We start from the raw sequence: 25,590 nt of genomic DNA, 5'->3' as shown, positions 1-25,590 counted from the left end.
TAATATAATAATGATTATCCTCAATCATAGTAATTATAACTATTAATTTTTATAACTGTATTGTGGTGAAATTCGAGCAGAAATGTTTAGGGATTCAAACAGAAATGTTTAGGAAATCAAACAGAAATGTTAGAACTGTTTAGGGATAGACATCTTATTTCTAATTCAGAATGAAGAATAATAATTTTATCGTGAAAGATTAGTTGATTTATTTTGATTCAATTTTAAAACACTGTACTGCACTGTTCTAACTGAGAATATTTATTCCCCTAGTTATTTTTTGTTTCTTCTGTAGTTTAATGCTTGTCTATACACTATGTTTATGTTTGTAATGTGCATTTTATTGCTAAATTTATTTGCAGCCTGATCATATTTCATTCTGATATTTTAATTTCATTTCAGGTTGTGTATTTCACTGCACTTTTCCCTTATCTAGTACTTATTATTCTGTTGATCCGTGGGACTACCTTGGAAGGCTCTTATGATGGCATAATGTTTTATCTTACACCAGAATGGGAAAGATTATTAGACGCAAAGGTGAGTCTTGCTGTCTTTCGTCAGTCATAATGTCTTTTTTCAATTAACCATATTTATAAAATTTCTTTACCCAATTATTTGTCATTTTAGCAAAAATATATATTTTGTGCTTATATTTAGTAAAAAATGACAAGTGAAATTTTTTATTTTATTTTTTAAATTGTGTTTCCGTCAAATGTCCTTTTATTTTTGACTGAAATCTACCGTATATATTGACAACTTTGCATTTTTGAAAAAACTCCATGCATTACCTTATCTTTGGTTATTTTAACTTTTAGGTATGGGGAGATGCTGCAATGCAAATCTTTTTCTCCTTATCACCTTGCTGGGGTGGTCTCATCACTCTTGCAAGCTATAATCGTTTCCATAACAATTGCTTCAAGTGAGACATTTTTTTCCTTCTAAATTTAGGTTTTTGCAGAACTATTCAAAATGTATGTGTGGTTAAAAACAAAAAAAAATTCTGAAATTTTGTTAAAATGTATTTTGTAGGGATGCCTTGTTTATTACTTTTGGAAACAGTGCCACAAGCTTTTTTGCTGGTTTTGTGATATTCAGCATTGTAGGATTTATGGCTCATGAAATGGGTGTTCCTGTTAAAGAAGTTGCAGCGCAAGGTATTTTTAGTTTTATTTTATTTGTACAATTAATTTGTATTTCTATGTCAATAAGGTGTCACAATAGTTTGTTTGTATTGGCCTCTTGCTTACAACTGGAAGAACTAATGAACCAGAATGATAGGCTTCACTATGTACTGCAAGCAAGAGGGTTAAACAAATACTTAAAGTGGATGGTATATCAGGAAAGAAAAAATTTCATGGCAAATTCTCTTTCATTTCCTTTAATAATTTTAGGTCTAGTAAAAATTGAGTTCAGATAAATTAGGCAAAAATCGTGGTAGGATTAATCAGGATTATGCAGTGGGGGATTTATTAATCCTGAAATAATTTGCTTGCATTTTGATATTTTGAAGGGAAAAAATCAGCTTTTGAAGTCTCATAGTTAACTCTTGGTTTATCTGAAATAATTTTGTTTCTATACTTTAAACTTTAAATCTCCTATTGAGGGGAAAGAGAATTTGCCGTAAATGGTTTGTTCATTGTTGACTGTACATTGTTCTCTTAAGTCAACTCTCAGTCAATTGTAACAATTCTAATTTTCTTTTCTTTATATTTTTTCCGTAATTTTAAGCTTCGTAAAAGAAATTTTTCATTTGATTTGTAAATTTTATGGTTTTATAAAACTTTTTAAAATAAAAAGGCAGCAATTTTTGATTTAACAGCATTTATTTTTAATGTAAAAAATTAATGAAAAGTTGCGATGTTGGTGCCAATGGGTTAAAATTTATTCAACTTTTTGGGGAAGTCGAAGTATTCTATCTATCATTATTTGTTTAAGGTTTGAATTATTTGACTTTTCTTAAGTCTCTATCTTTAAAATATTTCAGGTGCTGGTTTGGCTTTTATTGCATATCCTGAAGCTGTTGCACGGTTACCAGTTTCACCACTTTGGGCTTTCCTCTTTTTCTTCATGTTACTTACACTTGGATTGGGTACTCAGGTAATAACAAAATTGTCTTGTGAAAACTCAATAAAGTTTGAAATAAACAGTTGCCTTAATTTACCTCTATTTTACTCCATTAAATAGTTCACCCTAATTGAAACCGTTTCTACCTCAATTGTGGATACGTTTCCTGAACGTCTAAGAAGAGCTAAGTCTTACGTTGTAGCCGGTGTGTGCTTAGTAAGCTATCTATGTGGTCTTGTCATTTGTACAAAGGTAATAAAATTATTATTGAAATTAGATTTTATATGTCTTGTTTTATGTTTATTTTAGACCACAAGAACAACATATTAAATTGAAAATAAAATTGAGCATGTAGGAAATTTATTCATATGTACATTAGGGTTTATGTACTTTATAATATTTCCTGTCAAAAATTACTTTTCATGTTAAATATTACAATTTAGTTTATGTTAAATTTGTTCATCATTACCATTGTTCCTAATTTCTTTGAATTACTAAAGTTTTAACATAATTTTTCGAAATTAATATTCCGAAGCAGGATTAGGTTTTAATCTCTCAAAGCCATCATGAAATTGTATGTATGCATTTTGATGATAAAAGTTATAGTCATTTTATTGGTGTACCTCTGTGCACAGGTAAGTATACGTATTAGAAACCATGTGCAAGTCAAGTTTATATAATATTGTTTCCTTAATTGATAGATTTTTGCCTTTTGATATTTTGTTGGTTTAATTGATTGCTGTAATTTTTGTTGTCATATTGTTGTTTCTTTTAAATCTTACAAAAAAAAATTTCTGTTAAAATCTTACAGCCAAATGCTGGCAAGACAAAGTTGCTTCTAAACATAATAATAAGCGTTTAACAATAATAATTAAAGTAGTCAGTTGTTGGTTAAGGGGTCAAGGAAGTTAAGACTCTATAATTTTGTGACTAATAACATGATGGTAGCAATTTTACCAGCTCTATGCACCGGCCACCTTTACTTCTCAGTAAAGCTGATCCACATTGATCTGAAACTAAAGTGAGCTTCAAACTGCCACTTAGCTCAGAACTTGATTCTTCACAATAATAGCTTAAACCATTGTGGCGGAGCAATAATAAAGTATTTGAAAAACACACAATATTTTTGTGAGCTTTAAATATTATCCAAAATTTTCTATATTTAGAAAAACCTAGCAGTTAATCTTTGCTTAAAAATTTATTATACTGCATTTTAATTATTTTTTTTATGATACATTTTTGTAGGGAGGAATGTATGTTTTACAATTGATGGATAACTACTGTGCTAGTTTTTCTGCCCTTATAATTGGATTTGTTGAAGTCATTGTGATTGGTTGGGTGTATGGTAAGTAAGCATGCATATTTTTCTTTGAGTGTTATATATATATATATACACACAGTCGGACCCCGATTTAACGAATTTCGCGATTTAACAAATTTTTTTTCAACCCCAGCAAAAACAGAGTCAAAAACGAATTATTAACCCCGAATTAACGAATTATTTCAGCATCCGGAAAAAATATTTTTCATTAATTTTGATCAGAAAAATATTGCATTTTTTTGTATTTGGCAGATTCTAAAGGGAAAAAAATCTTTCCTGGGAGGAATAAAATAGGAAAAGTGCATATTCGTCTCAAACAAAAGAAAAACTCGCAACAGTGAAAAACAAAATTCGTCGTGGGTAGGTGGGCAGAGTCAGTAAGACATTACACTTGCAAGGTCATTTTCCGGGGGTTTGTCACTTGGACTATGAGTCAAACAGGAGATTCCTTTCTTATCTTAGATAGTCGTTTATAACTAGTAATTTTTAATAATACATATGTACAAAAAAAAAATTTTCAACCCCGATTTTACGAATTACCCCGATTTAATGAATAAAATTTCCTGTCCCGATGAATTCGTTAAATCGGGGTCCGACTGTATATATATATATATATGTGTGTTTTTTTTTTTGCACACTGTTTTTAATTTTTTACTTATAACTAGTCCTGTCAAGACTAAATAGTTATCTTACATCACATTTTCTTATTTTATGCACATTTTATAAAATTCTGTTTATTGTTTAAGTTTTTAAANGTCTGCTTAACAGAGGTTTCACTGTATATATATATATATATATGTTTTTTTTTACACACACATTGTTTTTAATTTTTTACTTATAACTAGTCCTGTCAAGACTAAATAGTTATCTTACATCACATTTTCTTATTTTATGCACATTTTATAAAATTCTGTTTATTGTTTAAGTTTTTTAAAATATTTTGTATTTAAATCTGTTTCTTTTAGGGGCTGAGCGGTTTCTCAATGACATGAAAGTAATGATGGGATTCTATCCATATCCTTACCACTATTGGAGAATTGTGTGGAAATTTGTTGTTCCCGCTCTAATTGGGGTAATTCATTCTTTATATAAAAATTTTGCTCACATACCATTAAGTCATAAGAATAAGAATACCAGAAATGTTTCAATACTTTTAACATTTCATGTTCTTTTTACACTAAAATGTCATTTGTCTACTGAATCTCTAGAGTCAAACTCTCTATGGGGTTCATCCGTAGAAAGTCTTAGTCAACAGTGCCTCAGTCTTCAAAAAGTGTCCTATGCTATCTTTGAGCTTTTATAGCAATTGAGACTCATGGATTATGGGAAATTTAATACGTTAGCTCTCAAATTTAAGAAAAAAATTTGGTAGTTTGATTTAAAGTGCAACATTTTACAAGGCAAAACTATCTAGCTGGCCCTTATTTATACAATCGCTAATGGCATGCTTGTGAGTCATGTTTTGCTCCATATTCAAAATTTGAATTTATTATAGATGTTTTTTAAAAAAATTATCGATAAAATTTTTTAAAATGAATTAATGTAATAAACTTAAATTTCAATACAATCGTTTAGAATCATAAATAGTTGAAATTTTATTAACCTAATGTTTTTAATAAAATTTTTACCATTGGTGATTTTAAATGTTTTTATTGAAATTTAATTTTATCTCAAAGAATTATGTAGTTTTATGCAATGAAGTCTAAAGTTCCTTCATGTAATAATTAAATTTGTAGAACCATAAACAATTAAAATTGTTATTCTTTATTTTCCTAATTCAATGTAGTTATATAGTAAATTTTTTCCACATCTTATGCTAAATTTTTAAAAAAAAGATTATTGCTAAGCATTTAATCTGTATGTGCTGTAAAGGTATGAAAATGCATAGTATAAAGGTTAAAATAATTCTATCTTAGTAATCACTTAAAAATTTTAGTAAATGATGTCTTTCGATGGTGGGCACCTGGGAAAAAATCTTGATGACAACCTATCTGATTTCTATCAATAATGGTGTGAAAAATTTAAATAAATAAAGATTAATTGATACTATTAAGTTGAATACATTTTTTTTGAAAAAATCAGAAGGACTTATAAAATTTTATTGCTCTAAATGCAATAATTAAAAATATATTGTAAATGTTTGTATAAATATTAAGTAATGTTTAAAGTATGTTAATGTATTGTTATATATGTGTCAATGTTCTTAAGACAAATTTAAAAATAATAAAAATAAAACAAGATCAATAGAAAAAGGAACGAATATTACAATATTCTTTCCTTTTTCTATTGATCTTGTTTCATATTGTAATCTGTTCAATTGCAGTGTTTTTTATAATATGTTTTAAGAAATTTCAAAAGTGTATGGATTATTATTATTTTTAATAATGCATAATTTTTTATTTTGTTGGGTTTAAGTATTGAGATTAAACTTTAAAATGACTTTTGCTAAATCTCATTGCAGCTTATTTTAATGCTTAAAGAATCATAGCAAAAATGAAATTAGGATTTATAAAAATTCATTAATTGGACTCCTTATGTGTCAAAAATGTTGTTTTACTAGATATCTTGGCAGTTTATCAATAATAATGTTCATCTCACCTAATTTGAATTATTTATTACTTGTAGTGTATTCTCATATTTTCCTGTATGAACCTAAAGCCTACTGAGTATGGTGAATATGTTTATCCTAATTGGGCTACTGCTGTTGGATGGATATTTTCCCTAATATCAGTTGCTGCCATACCTTTCGTTGTTGTGCTGAAAATATGCCAAGCTAAAGGCCCCATTTTACAGGTATTATCTTAATAAAAAGTGTCAAATATAATTAAGCATTGTTGGCAGTATTGCTCTATATTGCACACAAAGTATTTTGTGATATCTTGTATAATTATAAATTAGATATTAATTAAAAAATCATAATAATTTGTGTTCTGTTTTCTAATATACGGTCATATTCTTAGCGCATTCGTGTCTTACTGGAACCCACAGAAGATTGGGGACCCAAACTCCAGATGCACCGCATGGAAACACACAGTCCAAAACATACCGACTCTCAAGTGCCCCTTGCTCTTCCAAATTATGATCCGGATGGTTACGGTGACAACGACTTTGGTGGTGATAACCTTGGCAGTAAACTCAGCATTGGTGATGACAGTAACTCTGAGTTCGAAGGTCTACGCCTCAACATCCCATCACACGTCACAGAGACAGGCGTGTGATCGTGTACGAAACTGACACACAAAAAACTACGTTAGAATACATTCTTGTGCCTCGTGTACGCGTGCCACATCAAGTTCCTGAGTAGGGTGCTTCTCTGTAGAACAGACTTCTGATGTAAGAGCCCTGGAACTGCCGGCGAAAATTCAAGAATATTCCTGCAATTTTGCAGCGTTTAAAGTGCCCTTTTTTTAATGAAAAACCAAATGTATTCTAAATCAAACTTGCAGCTGCGTTTTCATCTTTTTTTCTCCTTAAATGTTTGGTAATGATGAAATTTACTTAATATGTTTTACTCTGACGAGGCTGGTCCTTTAAATATTTTAATTAAATTAGACTGAGCTGTGAAGAGTTTTAAAAGTAAAAATTATTTTTCATGATAAAAATACTAATTTATTTCTTAAAAATTGGAGTTTAACCAACAACATAAAAGAAAGGGAAATAAAATTGTAATGAAAGCAATCTTTAACTCTATTTATGTGTTAAAAGACTATTTTAACAGTATAGTATTTGGAGTTTTTGTATTTTACAAAGCACCAGCCTTGTTATTGTTTTTCTTATTTATTATAAATAAATTTTTATGCATTTTAAAAATGGGTTGTTATCGATCTATTGTTATTCTTTGGGTTTTATTTATAAAATAAGAAGTTTTCTAATACTTTAAATTTTCCATATAGTGCTCAGATTTTTAACATATAATTTAAAGAGATTTTTATTATATGTCCAAAATGAGTTTAAGACCTCATCAGCTGGAATAGTCGTAGTATATAACGTATTTAGTAAATTACTTAGTTATTTTATAAATTGTCACACTTTTGTGATGTAATTATTGAAGATTAATTTCAAAAATTGAAGGTACAATTATACTTTTTAAAAAAAATCTAACTTTTCAAGTAAATTTCAGCAACAAGAGAATTTTAACATAACTATTCAGTTAAAGCATAAATATTTAAATCTGACTTTCTAATTTATCTCATTCTGTGCTTGTTTACAGTACCTGTATTTGATTTAAAAACTTCAAACATACATTAATATATAGTTATTTTTTAATTATTCCTTAATGTTCTAACATTTTATCGTGTTTGTTATAGTTTTATGAAGGATTCCTTTTTACTACCGAGTGTTGTAAAACTGGATTGACTTTTATTTTAAGTTATTAAAAGTTTCTACTAATGTTTTTCATAGTTGGTGCTTTAATTTCATAAATGTATTTCCTTAATTTATTTTTGAATTGTTGCAAAAAGTTTTAAGTTCTTCTAATGTTCTTTTTGAAACAATTGTAATGAAAATATTAATTAAAAATACATCAATTGCTTTTTTTTTTTATCTACAAATTGGTTAATTTAAATAGATTTTTGGTTCACTTAAACTTATTTTATTAATTAAACTATATATGTAATTTTGGTTTGCTGTTCAAACATAGAAACAACAACAAAAAATATATATTTTGATAAATTATAGTAATTGAATGCATGTGTAACAAGTGTTATACTTTTAGTTCTTCTACCTGAAGATAATCATCCGGTGATAAATTAACAATTAAACATATATTGCAATGTTAATTATGTAATTAAATTGGTTATTTTTTGCTTTATAAATGGAATATTTGACATATTTAATTACTCTTTATGAAACTTTCATTTTAAATATTTATAAATGTTGAAACATACTTGAAAATTTTTTGTTCTTTAAAGAGGTTTAAATTTCATCATGGTTGTTTTTATCATTTTATATCACATATTCAGTTTTGGGGGAAAAATAAGTATGCTCATATGTGCATAAACTTTCATCTTGCATACTACTTCTTCAAATCATTTTTTTTCTTTTTGTTCATACCATTATCTTGTATAGAAGTTTGTATATAGCATGTTATGTATATGTGTGGCATATGTGTATAATATCTTGAATATATATACCGTTTCATATTACTCAGTGTCTTGTTTTGTTGACCTATATGTGCGTTGTTGTCATATCATCAAGTGCCGAATTACAGCTTTTTTTTCCAAAAGAGATTGGTGCATAGGTTGAAAAATTTATACCTTTATCAAAAGATTTGAAATTTATTACTCTGTAAAATTATGATCAAACTGTTGATAATTTTTGTTTTGTATACATTCAAATTATGCTGATTATATCAATCATGTGATTTTTCATGTTGCTGATTATAATTTAATGTTAAGTAATAATTATGTATATCAATAGATTTTTTAATAGTCTTCACTGAAGTATTTCTAAATTCAGTATTTAACAAAATTACGATCCAAGAACTATTTTGTTGTCAAATAATTATTGATTCTTTAATTTCTAGTTATGGGAATTCATTATTTTGCTGCATTTTTTATAAGTGCACAATGTTGACCCATAAAGATATAGAAGCCAACATTATTAAGCATAAAATCTCTGAGGTGCTTTCTTTCTTTTTTTTCTTTTTTTTTTTTTTTCTTTTTTTATAAGCAATCTTAAGCCATTTCATTGAAAATAAATACTGAAATGTATTTATTTGTTATGTAACTATTATGAGCAGAATTTGTGCTTCGTTTACCTAAAAGTGTTAATCTAAATTTGAATTCAAATTTTACTAGAAATTTACAGGCAGCACATTTTTTACTACTGCTAAGATGTAAACACTAATTTTAAACTCCATTTCCCAATTAGGAATTTTTCATTATTTGAAATATCTATCGAAGTAAATTTTTGGTTATTAAAAAACAATTATTAACCAAACTTTTAGTAGTTTTGGGTTAAATTGTAGTTCTTATTTACTTTGATTCAACTGACAGTTCGAATGTTTTCATATCTAATAAATTTGTAAACAAATACATTCTAGCTCAATGTAGTTAGCTCAAATATTTAAGAAAAATAGAAGCATTTTTTAAAACCTTATATATATTGTTGTAAAAAGGATTTTAGAACTGAAATTAAAAACATTTTTATGCTCATTCATTTATTAAAATATGTGCTTGAAAGTGTGTTGCGAAAATTTATATTAATCTAAAATTCATATAAAAGAGCTTTGTTCATAATTAAAATATTGTAGGCAGCTTATTTTTGTTAAGGAATGCTGCAATTTTCAATTCTAAAGGTATCCACATTTTGATTATCTATGAGCACTTCAGTGAGATTAAAATAATTTATTAACCAAAAAAGCAAGCGTTTGTAATCATGGAGTGTAGAAAAAATTAGAATATATTTTTATGAGAATTAAGAAATATCAATTTTTCTTGTAAAATTTGTAAAATACATTGCCTTTTTACATACTTGAATTAAATTTAATTACAACTTACATAATTTTCATTTATGACTTTTTATTTACTTGAGATAATAGTAAATTATTTACTTGAGATGAAATCTTCATATCTGACTAAAAATCTTATTTCAAGATGAAATTTATTAAAAATGAAGATATATAACTTAAAATTGAATTTATACTATGTCTATATTCATTTTGTGTACGTAATTATAAAGATGAAAAGTTAAAATAATGCAATTAAAAATTAAACAAATCTTATTAAATTATAATTATTTGATACTAGTTTTTAAAACTTTGATCCTGAAAAAGAAACATGTGCTTAAAAAGCTGCCATCTCTTTATAAATAATATTTCCTGCAAGTTGTGGATAATTAATAAGTTACCATCAGATAATTGATAAGTCTGTACTGGATAATATTGATTAGTTTTTATCTGTATTTTCAAATAACTGCTTTTTGTCTAAATATTTTTGCTAATTGATTGTTTCCAAATATTTTCACCAATACTTGCTTTGTCATTAATGTCAGATCTCAATTTTCAAAAAATTTATTATTAATAATATAGTGTAAATTAATCATAATGAGGCATTGTTGATGATTTTAATGGAAAAAGAGAAATTAACATCAATTAAAACCGAATTAAGAGGATATGAGTCTGTTAGAATCGGTTTAACAATTGACTCTCTCTTAATTTTACCTTGTCTGCACAATTGTTAAACTATAGTTTATTGATTTGATCATGTGTTGTTTTCTTTCATATTGTTGCTAGTCATATTTCCTTACCCACATTGTGCTTCCAAAACATGCATTAAGCTTAAATTGTATTGAATACATATTTTATGATTGTGCCATGTTAAAATTGTGTGAATGTTTCGATTTTTAAACGCATCTTATACGACAGAAATAAAAAAAAAATTAGTTATAAAACTTGATGTTTATATTACGTTGAATCGTCATCTGCCTAATTTTAAATTTTTTTTTTTTTCATTCAGTATGCAGTTATTTTCCTTTTAAATGAAATTAATTTATAAATTACTGATTATAAAGCGATGGATAATTTTTTGTCTGTATGAATGTTTTTAGAATAACTGTCATGATCAGTTTAAGGAATTTCATGTTCATTTTTAATTTAACCAAACATTGCTTTACTAACAACAATAGTTTTGTATCTTCCTGTTGTTTCAAAACTGCACTACAGTTTTGGAATGAAAATGTTGTTAACTAAAGGGTTCACCTGAAAAAAACACTGTATCCGAGGTTCGAGCATGTGTTATCTTTGGTGCATGCTATTATCATAGTGATATCATACACATTTATAAAAAAAAACACATTCATTTTCATAAAATATTTTTAATGTTAAAAATTATACTGTTGAAAATGTTGACTATGTTCAGTGCAGCAAAGGTGTGTTTCATTGTATCTGCTCTCTTTTCTTAATAGAAATGTGTATTGAAGTGGAATGTATGATAAAAATGTTCAATGTAATTATAAAAAAAATATTCCCTTGGAATTTTTTGATCTCATTATTTCATTCGTATGCCGCATAACCCATACTTTCATCAGTTCAAATTATTAAGAGGTCTTTGTATTAAATAGTGTACTTCATTGAAGTGCAATTTATTTCGATCAAGTGCAAGATTTCAATTGGGGTTGTAACCATGTAAAAAAAAACTATATAAATTGGAAAAAGTTACTGAAATTCAATTTCAAAATTTGGAAGGAAATCCTAAATAAACAGGGTGCATTACGTTTTTTATAAAGTGCTTAAGGGTACATATTTTTTATTTACTTTTTTTAAGAGCCCTTGAAGGTGCTTTTTTAATTCAGGGTTTGTAAAAAATGCTTAATTTTCTATCGTTTAAAAAAAGATTTTTTCTTTGCCATTCTAAATTACAAAAAGGGCATGATTTTCACAATTTTCTCTGCAATATTTAGCAGAAACTAGTTATTTTATCAAGATCATATAAGGTTTTTTAAAATGTTTTTGAATTTTATTGATCGTATGTTTATAAATTAAGAACTTTAAACGATAGAGAAAAAAAATTTATTACTGCACAGATCCTAATTATTATTATTATTATTTTTTTTTTTTTGGAAAGTGATCAAAAATATTTTTTGAGTGCTTAAAAGGTGCTTTTTTTTATTGAATATTACTAAAGAGAATCTTTTTTTTCTTAAAGCTTTTCAGGATATAAAAATATTTTCAAATTGCTCTTATGTAATTCATCAGTGTGCAAACATTCAATTTTTTTTTCTTTCTGTAATGTATATTTAAAATGAGTCATACATATTTTTTAATCTTTTAATATCTGAAATACTGCAATAACATCAATATAATATAACAAAATATAATCACGTTATCCAATTAAATACTGACAGAAATGTAAATTTCCTGAAACTCCCATCTTTATAAGCTTCAAACGTCAATATCTTGTCTTAAAACTACACACTATTTTTCGTGGCCAATATGTATCTGTTTATTTCTTTTTCTAATATTGCAAATGGCGCCTTATTTCGTAGAATAACATCGTGAAATTCCCGGACATCGAATTTATTTCCTAAAAAATTAAACGAACACATTATAATTAAATGTTAAAAATGTTTGCCATTTTAAAAGAAAAATCGTATATATTACCTAGGGCATCTTCAGCTTTTTTCCTCAATTCTTTTATTTTTATTTCGCCATATTTATAAGCACAAGCCTAAAATGCATCAATGTCCAGTTAGTCAAATTTCAATTAAACGAAGTTTTACTTTTCCTTTCCTATCTAACAGAGCGACATGATATATAATTTATAAATCATTTTTTTTAAAAAAATATATAATTCATTCTGATCAAAAGATTTTTATTTAAACGCAACTTTACAAGTCACGCAACAAAGAAAAATAAAAGGGTGGTATTTTTCAATTAAGGCTTATAACCGACTATTTATTCGCTTTGAATATTTCAATCATGTAATTGAAATTTCATTTCTAAACTATATAATTCTTTGCATATATTTTTTTAAGTCTATTATACGTAATTCTTTTATGCAAACACGAATTGAAAAATAATTTAAAAAGAAGGGAAGCTTCTTTTGAGTTTTACTTATATTTTTCAGCAATTTCTTACATATTAATATTCCAAAAAAATGCCAGTTACGCTTGATTATTAAAATACATACATATACTATTAATTAGCATATAATTGACAACCTTTTCTGAAATTATTGACCCCAAAATGTTTAATTAGCTTGCAAAACCGTCCCGACCTCGGATTAAGGTAATTAATGGAAGAAACCGCTGTTCCGCTGAGGTAGCTGTTCCGCTGAGGTAGTTCAGGGTATCAGCTACATTTTAGATTCTCAAATTCATGACTAATTCCTAGACTTTTTCATTACTTAACTAAGTTACTAATTTCTCCGACAAAAACACAACAAGAAATTTAAAAAAGCATTATAATAACATAAATTGAAATGATAGGTATAACCAAAACTGTTATACTCTGCATCCTCATATTTTAAATTTTAAAAAACAGTAAAGAAAGAGTTGAAGCTATAAAATAGTTGAAAAAAATTCGAAAGTAAATAATTTTTTTCTGCAGAATTATATTCTAAAGGTACTTTTCTTGTTCATCCGAAAGGAAAGAAATACTTCTGATATTTCTGTTCTCATTACGGAATTAAAAAAATTCCCCCATGACTGGCTTGCTTCAGCTAGAATTTTAAACTGATAAAACAAAAAAATAATAACAAAAATTCTGAAATCACAGAAGTTTTAAAGATAATTCGCTCTGGAAATGATGTATTTTCTTTCATTTTTTGAAAGAACACCATAACTTTTAAAGAACATGATAAAAACATTTTATATTTTAATAAAATATGACTGTGAGTGGGGATTTTATTACAAATTCAGATGTTCGGAACACCATGAAATACAGGGGTATTTTAAAAATTAGATTTTTCAGTGACCTAAATCCATGATTTTCTTAAAAAAAATAATAATAATTAAAATCGTGACATTTCATGACAAATTTTGTTTAATACCGAAAGTTATGACTTTCCAGGTGCGCGGATACCCTGTAAGTTAAATTTTTATAATTCTTGTTAAAAAGGAAGATAAAAAATGTACATACAAATGAGGTTAAAAGAAAAAAAAAAACGAAATCGAAATCTAACAAGTCATAATTAAGGGAAAAGCGAAGGAACCTCAAAACCTGTTTATACAGAACCTGTATAAATTTGAAAGCGTTAACCATTTTTTTTCCGACTCCTCACCGGCAATCAAATAAGTTTTGGTATCTCTGATATTTATCTTCCACAATTGTGATTGGTCAAATTCCGTTAGCGTTTTCACAGCTTAAATATAAATTACCGACCCCTTAAATGTATAACCATATATATATATATATTTTTTTTTTGCTAAATATTTAACAAGATTTATAAAAATATTTATTGACCCCTTCAGGGTGAGAAAGAGAGCTTTCGCATATTCCAAGAGTATATGTGCGAAATAGTACGTATGCGTACTATTTCGCACATATACTCTTGGAATATGCGAAATGAGATATAATACGAAAATACCGTATCGAGACACCTCATAGAAGAGAGAAGGCCTCCGCACGGGTTACCATAAACGGGAAATCCGATCCTTCAGTAGCCTGAACGTAGTGATATCTATCCACTACTCAGTAACCCAAATGTTGTGACATCGTTCTTAAACCCCCACTACGCAGTTTTTGTTCGTTATGTCGGACTACTCATTTAATGCGAAACCTATTTTATTCTGTTATTTCTGTTTTATAAATTACTTTGTGACTCTTAATTTTAAATCCTCTTCTAAATTATTTTTAAAAAAAAAATTTGAAAATATTTACTTGTCCAGGCCATGTTATGTATCTGTCGACTTCCTTTCCTATGTTATTCAAAGATAAAGCAATGCGATCCGCCATGTAGTTAATAGCTTGATCACGAGTCCATCTAAAAATTTAAAAAAATATGCAAATTGGAAATAAGAAATACACAAGCAAAAAAATCTGTATAACTAAACGTGGGGTAGGGGGAAAAGAATAAAGATTTAAATGTTAATAATTATATTTAAATGTTAGCAATATTAAATACGCTCATGGACAAAAAAAATTAGCGCACCAAGAAGGAGTCGTCAAAATGAAACGAAATTTTACATACGTAATGACTACTTTGATGTAAGTAAATGATTAGAAAATCAAAGATTATCGTTTTTCTTTACATGCATTCTTTACACATGTATTACATGCATTCTTTTTTTTTTTTTACTTCATACATTTCTTTTGTTTTTACAGTATTTGGCATTAAAGCCTCCAAAGTCTTAATAATATTAAAGTAATTGGAGCCAACAAAAACGAAATTCGATTTTAACTCTTTTTTAAGCCGTCTCTTTTAACATTGCATTAACTTTAACAGAAACATGATATGCATATTTTTGCTAAAAAGGCCATGTTTTATGTATTACCCTCTTCACTTCTAAAGTGTAAAGGAATATAGCAAAAAAAAATTTTTTATTTTTTTTACTGTTCCGAGTTTTTATTTTTCTGCCATAAGTCACAATAAAATGAACAAAATATGAATTATATTGCCAAAAGGATAATAATTTTAGGTACACATACGTGAACCTCAGGTTTTAACTAAGAAAAAATATATAAATATTTCAAATGTTAAATTACACCTAAAGTAGGAAAAGACATGCATATTGTTATATCTCTCATGGTCTATTTAAATACAATGATGAATAGATTTAATAATTTAGAAAAATAAATAAATTTGAAAAAAAAATACGAACTTTTTATTAAGAACAATGCAATAATATATTAAACCTCAATTTTAAAACTATTTTAACTATGCAAACCATGTAAAATAAATAATTACTAAAAAAGAATCTAACATCAATTATAAAAAAAATATTTAATTCTTTGGGATAAAATTTCGAAATTATAGAAAGAAGAAAAAAAGTAAAAGTTATGAAATATATGTCTGTACCTTAATATGAAACACTTGATTAAAATGCACATAAAAAATATTACTAAATAGATATTATAAATTAAATACTCAACATAATACTCAAATCTAAAACCGACGATGCATTTTGAATCTACAGGTGGAAATTCATTACAGATATAAAATTTTAATTATTTTAAAATGCTGTATATAGTCAGGGCTAAAGAGAATAGAAGGGCTAGTTCACTCCGCTCTTAGATTTTGAAGCTACGATTTCCCTCTCTCATGACGTCACTGTGTCCACAGATCTCGGAGATCACAAGCAAAGATATTATGATAACTTTGCATCTTTCTCTTTGTAAAAATAAGTTAAGACTTTTTCTGGTTATTAGCTTTCAAACTTTACGTAATTAACACATTATTTCCNNAGATTTTAAATTTAAAAAACAGAGGAAAGAAAGAGTTGAAGCAATAAAATAGTTGAAAAAATACGAAAGTAAATAATTTTTTTCTGCAGAATTATATTCTAAAGATACTTTTCTTGTTCATCCGAAAGGAAAGAAATACTTCTGATATTTCTGTTCTCATTATGGAATTAAAAAAATTACCCAAAATGACTGGCTTGCCTCAGCTAGAATTTTAAACTGATAAAACAAAAAAATAATAACAAAAATTTTGAAATCACAGAAGTTTAAAAGATAATTCGCTCTAGAAATGATGTTTTTTTTTTCATTTTTTGAAANTTTCATTTTTTGAAGGAACACCATAACTGTTAAAGAACATGATAAAAACATTTTATATTTTAATAAAATATGACTGTGAGTGGGGATTTTATTACAAATTCAGATGCTCGGAACACCATGAAATGCAGGGATATTTTAAATTCCATTTTAAAAATTAGATTTTTCAGTGACCTAAATCCATGATTCAGTGACCTAAATTCATGACTTTCCAGGTGCGTTAAGGTAAGTTAAATTTTTATAATTCTGGTTAAAAAGGAAGATAAAAAATATACATACAAATGAGGTTACAAGAAAAGAAATCGAAATCTAACAAATCATAATTAAGGGAAAAGCGAAAGAACCTCAAAACCTGTTTATACAGAGCCTGTATAAACTTGAAAGCGTTAACCATTTTTTTTTTCCAACTCCTCACCGGCAATCAAATACGTTTTGATATCTCTGATATTTGTCTTCCACAATTGTGATTAGTCAAATTTCGTTAGCGTTTTCACAGCTTTAATATAAATTACCGACCCCTTAAATGTATACTTTTCTTGCTAAATATTTAGCAAGATTTATAAACATATTTATTGACCCCTTCAGGATGAGAAAGAGAGCTTCCGCATATTCCAAGAGTATATGTGCGAAATAGTACGTATACGTACTTATATGAGATATAATACGAAAATACCATATTGAGGCACCTCATGGAAGAGAGAAGGCCTCCGCACGGGTTACCATGAACTGGAAATCCGATCCTTCAGTAGCCTGAACGTAGTGATATCTATCCAGTACTCAGTAACCCAAATGTTGTGACATCGTTCTTAAACCCCCACTACGCAGTTTTTGTTCGTTATGTCGGACTACTCATTTGACGCGAAAAATTTCTGTTTTAAAAATTACTTTGTGACTCTTAATTTTAAATCCTCTTCTAAATATTTAAAAAAAAAACTGAAGATGTTTACTTGTCCAGGCCATGTTATGTATCTGTCGACTTCCTTTCCTATGTTATTCAAAGATAAAGCAATGCGATCCGCCATGTAGTTAATAGCTTGATCACGAGTCCATCTAAAAATTTAAAAAATATGCAAATTAGAAATAAAAAATACACAAGCAAAAAAAATCTATGTAACTAAACGTGGGGGTAGAGGGAAAAGAATAAAGGTTTAAATGTTAATAATTGTATTTAAATGTTAGCAATATTAAATATAAATATTTAAATTTTTTTTTATTCTTTACTTCATACATTTTATTTTTTACAGTATTCGGCATTAAAGCCTCTAAAGTCTTAATAATATTAAAGTAATTGGAGCGACAAAAACGAAAATCGATTTTAACTCGTTTTTAAGTCGTCTCTTTTAAAATTGCATTTACTTAAACAGAAACATGATACACATATTTTTGCTATAAAACCATGTTTTATGTGTTAACCTCTTCACTACTGAAATGTAAAAGAATATAGCAAAAACAAAATTTTTTTTTTTACTGTTCCCAGTTTTTTTTTTTTTTTACTGCCATAAGTCACAATGAGATAAACAAAATATGAATTATATTGCCAAAAGGCTAATAATTTTAGGTACACATGCGTGGACCTCGGATTTTAACTAAGAAAAAATATATAAATATTTCAAATGTTAAATTATACCTCAAGTAGGAAGAGACATGCATATTGTTTTGTCTCTCGTGGGCTATTTCAATACAATGATGAATAGATTTAATAACTTAGAAGAAAAATAAATTTGAAAAAAATACGAACTTTTATTTAAGAACAATGCAACAATACATTGAACCTCAATTTTAAAACTGTTTTAATTATGCAAGCCATGCAAAATAAATAATTATTAAAAAGTATCTAACATTAATTATAAAAAAATATTTAATTCTTTGGGATAAAATTTCGAAATTATAGAAAAAAACACACGAAAATGAACATAACTCGAAATGCGTGTTTACAAAAATGGACACAGTTCGAAATGCGCGTTTATGAAAATGGACACTGTCTTTACTTACCCCATAACATGTATTCCAGTATCTACTACTAATCTACAAGCTCGGAACATTTCATACGAAAGATGTCCAAAACTGTAAAATAGAACAGAATATTGTACCATAATCCATTAAGAATAACATAAAAAAAAGAACTTTAAAATGTATTCAATCAAATATAATTTTCTATTGTTTGTTCTCAATAAGTAAAACGTAATTTCAAAATTTACAGACTATTAAGCGGCTAATACTAACAATGCATTATTATTTCGTTGAATCATATTCTTACAATGAAAGAAAATTAAACAAACACTAATAATAAAATCCTAAATTTATAATCATTCATTGAGAACAATTATAAAAAAAATATTGTTCAATCCAGAAAATGATTACTTAATTGCCATTTGTTTCAGTGAAGGTCTCACATTTTACTTTTATTAGAAAACCGTTACATTTTATGCGTTTTAAATTTAGTTAGAACTAGAACCCATCAACCTATGATTGATTTAGCAACAGCAATTCAATAATATTAATGTTTTAAGCAGCTTTGTTTTAAACCATAGGTTCCCTATCTTTTTTGTTCGAAATTCTACAAAAAAAATAATTAAAATCAAATAAATGAATAAAAAAAGAAAGTAGAAAAAAGGGAAGCAATTATAAATAAATAAAATTATAAAATTTCGTTCAATTATTATTTCAAGTATTTTAATTATCTTGTTATGATACACTTCGATAAACATGCTTTTAAGTTATTGAAAATATACCTAATAATCAATGTATTTTAGTTGGAAACTACATTTTTAAAAAAAAATTTGATAAAAATAATTCGTATATGAAAAATTTTCACATATTTTGATGAAAATAAATTCAACACATCATTTTTTAGTTTAAAATAAATACTTAATTAAATATTGTTTTTGTTATATTTTATTTTTGAAAAAAGTGAAATAAGTGATGTTTATGGACGCCATCTGGTCGACTTGTTATTCATCTTCTGTGTTTTTCTAATACAGCTAATACTGAGTGAAATATATTTCAAAATTTTATCACATATTATGTTTTATAATTTGAGAAAAAAAATCTGGATTTAATTATATTTTGATAATAATCCTTCGATTTAATAAATGAAAGAGAAAGCACGCGAATTAAACGAATGGATTAACTTAACAATATATTCAAGACGTTTCTAAAAAACGAATTAAAAATAAACAAAAATTGACATACTTTAAAATTTTTGAATAATAAATTTGCGATTTAAACAGATACGAGTTTATTTGGGTTATAGATTAAATCGGTCAAGTGAATTTAGGCCGATCTATTCTATAACTTAAATAAACTTGCATCTTTTTAAATCGCAAATTTATTATTCTAGAATTTTAAAGTATGTAAATTTTTATTTACTTTTAACTAGAATAGATCGGCCTTTAGATGAATTTACAGATGGATGGATGGTGTGTGAATGTGTCCTCTCTGTTGAACGGAATGTAGACCATTCAGGGATGTTTCCCAAACCGTCGCCAATAACTCATTGTGAAGCTCTAGTACTACGTAAATAAAAGTACCGTAATTTAGGAACACATAAATTCCTAATTCATAAGGGGATCATGACACCGTTTAGTGCTAAAAACGTCAAGTATTTTCTTTTCAGCACTAAGAAGCTTTTTTTAAACAATTTTAATAATAAATATTATTTTCTGCCAGATTGTTAATAATTCTCCGACATCAAGACAAAAATTATGTATTTCAACAAGCAGTCATTGCTAATTTCAGCTACAATTTTGCTTATGAACCTCTATCATTGTTACGTCTATTCACCTCTTACTGAAGAGCAAAAGCGCCCAAGTTAGGAACCTATGTTTTAAACATTAAAATTATTCCGACATAATATATTACTAAATTATCTCGTTACTTTATTTTCGACAAAATTAAAAATTCAGAAAGTTCCTCAACTTTCGTCGCTGCTTTAAATTTAATCACTCTACAACAACATTTTCATTTATGCAATTGTTATTCGACATTGCGAATTCGAAAACATTTTCATAAAAGTACATATGGCGAGGCACAAATAAATGCTTTCATTGGCGTATAAAAGGATGGAGCAGTAATTTAACAATTTTTTCATTAATTGAATAAAATCCTTGGTATTTAAGGAATTTCATGGTAACAATACAACCATATTATTAAATGTGTTTTTAAATACCTATCATTAAGCGAAATCTGTCAAATAGTTTCTGAGTTACAAATTTTTTTTTTAAAAAATCGCAATTTTCTGTTTTTATTTTCTAAGACTTTATCTACCTACATTGTTTAGATGTATTTTGCCATTTAAAATTACTTAGATTAAAAGGATCCAAAAATTTATGTACCTCACAAATCAAACTTTTTCAAATTATTATTAAATAAAATAATAAGTATTACAAATTATTTTTCGATTGGATTAAAAAGTCTTTGAGATATGAGGAAATGTGCAAAAAGTTTATTTTAGGGGGTTTAACTCCTGACTAAATATATTTTCCAGATTGCCGCTATAGATTTCAATCCGCTATTTTGATAGTCAAAAATCCAATTTTGTTGAAAATAAGTTATTTTATTTAGAGGAAAAACGCTTTTGTATGTGATTCCATAACTAAATTGATTGTTAGCGCTATTTAATTAGCACCATTTGAACGATTAAGAGTGGTTTTTAGTGAGGGAAAATGCGATCATTAGAACATAAGTTCCCTTTTTTCTGCTCACTGCAAAGCAATATTTTGCATGTATAAAATATGTAAATTTTATTTTTGATCCTTACAATAAATTTGTAAAAACATGACATGAAAGAAATGATAAATATTTCTAAATAAATTGTTAAAGCTGTAAATAAACTTATAATTAAAGCTCTTGTACAGTTTTGTAGGATACAGAAAAAAAGAGATACTTACTGTTGGTAAGGATCTCCTAACAATCCAAGCTCATAACCTAAATGTTCTGCATACAAGCCCCAACCCTATGATTTAAAAAAAAATCACTAAATACTTTTTTTAATCACTTGCGAATAGTTAAATTAAAATTACCTCAATGCATATACTTACTTCAGTATAAGCGTCAGCTTCTATGCCATGCTTCCTGAAATCTGGTATATCCTTCATACCTTGTTCCATCGCATATGCAAACTTAAAATGAAAATAATTCTTTCAACAGAAAAGCTTTACATTAAGAATGCTTAGTATAACTTTAATAAAGTTTATACTGAATATAAAAGAAGTGATCTATATTAGTTAGATACATAACTTGCTAACAGTAAGGTAAAAATCTAAGTTTATATGCTAACAAAGCATATAAAAACTTAGATTTTTTTTCTATACTTAAAATATTTTACTACACTTAAAATGTTTTACAAGTCTTTTGTTTTTTTAAGGAAGTCAAGACAAAGGAATGCTCATTTTTTAATTTTTTTTTATTCTAAGATAAAACTTATTAAACCATTAAAATAATTATGCGCATGCTGTTTTAGTTTATCAAGCCAGTGCCAAAGAGCTTTTTAAATATTAAATTACATTGCATTTTTTTATACTTTTATTAATTAGTAAGATAATATATAATGCATGTATAATGTCACACTTACCTGAAAGTGATGTCCTGGTATTCCTTCATGAAGAGATAAAGTCGTAACATCGTACCTTAGTCTAAAAAAAATTTAAAAAGTATTACATTTTTTATTATAATGTACTCATATTAATAATTATTTTTTATCATAATGCCATCATATTAATAAAGCAAATAAAAATGACTCATAGACTAAATACACAACATTTTTATTATTTCTCTGCTTCTATCACTGTAACAATTTTCAATTATTCAAAAGATAGTCTCTGTGATCGTAGTAAGATGGCACAGAAACAACATATAAAGCACAAATAAACAAGATCTAAAAACAGACATGAATTTGCGAACCAACTTTCTACTAATAAGTACTTAGACACATGTGATAAAAAGGAAAGAAAATATTTTCATAAGTTGTATAAAGCCTCTATAAGTGCAAATTAGAGTCCTCTTTTCGGGACATGCTTTCAACAAGTCCTTGTATAACCGCTACATGACTTGGAGATGTAATGGAGGAACCTTCGACGATTTTGAATATTTTTGTATTCCTTAACTCCGCAATTCTCGAGTTAACCTTAGGTTAATCCTAAAACCTGAGTCGCGGTGGCTCAAAGAATAGAGTGTTTATTTCCCAATAAGGGGAAGCAGGGTCAAATCCCACTGGTCAATACGGATTCTGTCTTAGTGATTGACCACGGTTCTGACGTTCTCTTTCATGTCTGGTCCAGCGTCCAGCTCCTCATTTTGACGTCCAATAACTTAATTGGCAGCGTTGAAAGTCGATGCACTGCAGTTAGAGAGGAAAACATTCCTTCGAACTCTTAAGAGTATATTATATATATTTCTATAATTCTATAAATATATAATATTTCTATAATTGTTTTCCACATTAAGATATTACGTACTGCTGTATTGAGAAGGGACTCTTCTACTACGTGTTCCTTAGTTGCTGTAAATCAACCTAGGGTTAACTCGAGAAATTGTTTATGTGTTTAAATTCATGAAAATTTCGATATTCTCTTCAATAAAGAATTGTTTTATTCCCATCTCCTTTAAATTCATTCATTTCATTCCAGTTTCATTCCTTTTAAAATTAGGCACGCACACACACACAATAAAAAGGTTGAATACCTTAATTTTTGAAAGAAAGTATAACTCCTCTGAAATGCATCAAATTTTTAAACGCTGAGAGAGATGAATAAAGTTTGAAATAGATTTAATAAAAAAAGATTAAATATCATATTTAAACAAAGTATATAAAATGCAAATAATGGTTTAAAAACAATCCAAAATAATTCGATAGTCTGAAACTTGTTTCAGAGTTAACAGTGATATTTTTGTGAGTCTTAGAAATTATGCTTCCAGGTGCATAAAAGTAAGAATAAGCTACTTTCAAAGCATGTTTTACTTTGTACCTCACATAAGAATTGGTAAAAATAAATGAATGTTTTATACTCAAATTTGTCTACAATAATTTATTAAATCTGGGAAATCTTCAAAAATGTTAACATGTTTTTTCACTATGTTTTTCTAGTGGCAATGAGTTATTGTTTTTAGTCAACCAAATTTGCCAAAAAATTAAAAGTTTAAAACGTTAGAAATTAAATTATTAGATATGCTAGGCATTATATCTCAGTATTTTAGCTTGATCATTAAAAACGATTCTGTTTGAGATTGTTTATAGGATTCAAGAATAGAAATTGAAACAGAAAAAAGTATGAAAATTCTTACAAACTGGGAAGATTTGATGTATCCAAAAAGAATATTCCTGGAGTTGAATTATCAGGGGCAACTGGAATATAATAAGCAAGAGGTCCTCCTGTTAAATCTTCTGGGACAGCTTGAATTCTGCATAAAAACAAAAATGAAACGTTATTAAATGCCTGTAAAAGAGGCTTTGATAGCTTACTTGAAACATTTTGGAAAATAATAAACTTATATGAAATTGTTTAAAATAAACAAAAATTATCCCAAATTAATGTGCAGAAAATTTTTAATATTATTGTTACTGTGATCATCATCAATCATCATTTTAAAAGAATGTTGCTCTAGCACTGTAATAAGAGTCTTTTAAAATTAAAAGGTACATACGAATATTATAACTTCATCATTGGATTATTTTATATTGTTTATAATACATAATTCATAAGGAAAATTATCACAAATTGCTTACAATAAGTTTGGAAAAATTTCAAATTATGCAAAACTATAATTCCTAAAAGAATTATTATACAATACCAATCAAAATTAAATGCTTAAGTTCCCACTTATTCATCATTCAAGATTTCAAGAAAAAAGTTTTTTAATAAGGATTTAATTTAAATTATTTTTTATAACATAACTACTTAACTAGAGTAATTTTGAAAAACCACCGAAAAGCTTAAAAGGAAATGATGAACAAAAATAATGCAGACCATAAAAAAATTTAAAGTTTTGAAAAATTCAGTTTTTTTCTTGGAAGATTGAAAATTTTTTAATTTCCTTTTAACTTTAATTATAGCAACCAATTAGATCACAGATTTAAACAACCAAAAAGTAATAACTAATTTAAATCGTAAACTGTATTACTTGTGTTCATTTTAAAATAAATAATCCAACATATGGTTCTGGAAAAAAAATGTGATTATTTATAATTTATAATGATATAAGATTACATAAACTCCGTGACAATAAATCGTTTTAAAAATTGAATTGTTCTATTTTTTTGAATTGACTGTTGTTCATTCATTTGTTTAAAGTGAATAAAATCAAATTACGGTTCAGTATCTGTAATAGAATCTGACACAAAATAAGTATTTTTATAATAAGGTTTTGCACGGAGAAAAAAAAATTCGGGTGAAATTACCGTACTGTATGGTAATGACATTTTTTATTTTTTATTTAAAAAAAAAAAAAAAACATAATTCTTATTATTAGAATCAAAATATACGGATCAATTATATTTAAAATTTTATTAAACAGATCAATTATATTTAATTATATATCAAACTGGTAATTTTTCCGTTCATAAAGTAAAGGTTTAAGGATATTCTGGTTTTCAAAAATATAATTCTTAATATCTCAGTAGTAAAAAATACAATACTGATACAGTACAAAACTGATACTTCAGTAAGAAATACAAAACTGAAAAATACAAAATTTAACCGAATAAATGGTTTTTACGCCATGATGTAAAGTACCATGATAAAATTAAATTTGATCACATATAATACCATATTTTATTGTTTAATTTACAAAAATCATCACCAAAGCGCTTCTTAGTGCGTTTCCTAATATTTAAAGAAAATTGCAGAAAATGTTATTTAAATTTTAATTTTTTTTAAGTTTCATTTTATTTTTAACCAGTCTAATTAATATTTTAATTTTTTCAGCATACTCTTATTCCTTTTCTCTTTAAAAAAAAATCTTTTCATTTTAAATAAGTTTCCTTAGTTTATAAATTGGTGTTTAACACTGACTGAAAAAAATGTAAATGTAGTTTTCATCATAATTTTTTTAT

The 25,590-nt window shown here is 26.9% G+C and overlaps 2 protein-coding genes across 9 annotated transcripts in view; one reads left to right on the top strand and one right to left on the bottom strand.

Annotated features, from left to right (window-relative positions):
* The window catches only part of LOC107446082 (sodium- and chloride-dependent glycine transporter 1), a 141,210-nt gene extending 130,433 nt beyond the window's left edge, over positions 1–10,777 (top strand). For all 8 annotated transcript variants that reach the window (XM_043051571.2, XM_043051595.2, XM_043051592.2 and 5 more), the window contains 9 exons: positions 403–537; positions 816–919; positions 1,030–1,154; positions 1,985–2,097; positions 2,185–2,316; positions 3,310–3,409; positions 4,351–4,457; positions 6,011–6,178; positions 6,346–10,777. In XM_043051571.2, the coding sequence (XP_042907505.1) occupies positions 403–537; positions 816–919; positions 1,030–1,154; positions 1,985–2,097; positions 2,185–2,316; positions 3,310–3,409; positions 4,351–4,457; positions 6,011–6,178; positions 6,346–6,603 (1,242 nt within the window). In that variant the 3' untranslated portion in view covers positions 6,604–10,777. The remainder of the gene's footprint in view (positions 1–402; positions 538–815; positions 920–1,029; positions 1,155–1,984; positions 2,098–2,184; positions 2,317–3,309; positions 3,410–4,350; positions 4,458–6,010; positions 6,179–6,345) is intronic.
* A 1,361-nt stretch (positions 10,778–12,138) lies between these two features.
* LOC107446098 (uncharacterized) overlaps positions 12,139–25,590 on the bottom strand; it is a 32,325-nt gene continuing 18,873 nt past the window's right edge. Inside the window, exons 11-18 of the mRNA XM_043051622.2 lie at positions 23,823–23,939; positions 22,114–22,174; positions 21,581–21,661; positions 21,431–21,495; positions 18,534–18,605; positions 17,489–17,591; positions 12,486–12,552; positions 12,139–12,408 (exon numbers count right to left, since the gene is read on the bottom strand). Of these exons, the coding sequence (XP_042907556.1) occupies positions 12,293–12,408; positions 12,486–12,552; positions 17,489–17,591; positions 18,534–18,605; positions 21,431–21,495; positions 21,581–21,661; positions 22,114–22,174; positions 23,823–23,939 (682 nt within the window). The 3' untranslated portion in view covers positions 12,139–12,292. The remainder of the gene's footprint in view (positions 12,409–12,485; positions 12,553–17,488; positions 17,592–18,533; positions 18,606–21,430; positions 21,496–21,580; positions 21,662–22,113; positions 22,175–23,822; positions 23,940–25,590) is intronic.

Source organism: Parasteatoda tepidariorum, chromosome 1 (genome assembly GCF_043381705.1).
Source record: "Parasteatoda tepidariorum isolate YZ-2023 chromosome 1, CAS_Ptep_4.0, whole genome shotgun sequence".
Lineage (NCBI taxonomy): Eukaryota > Metazoa > Arthropoda > Arachnida > Araneae > Theridiidae > Parasteatoda > Parasteatoda tepidariorum.
The sequence above is the reverse complement of the archived record's forward strand: the minus strand, read 5'-3'. Positions and strand labels throughout refer to the sequence as shown.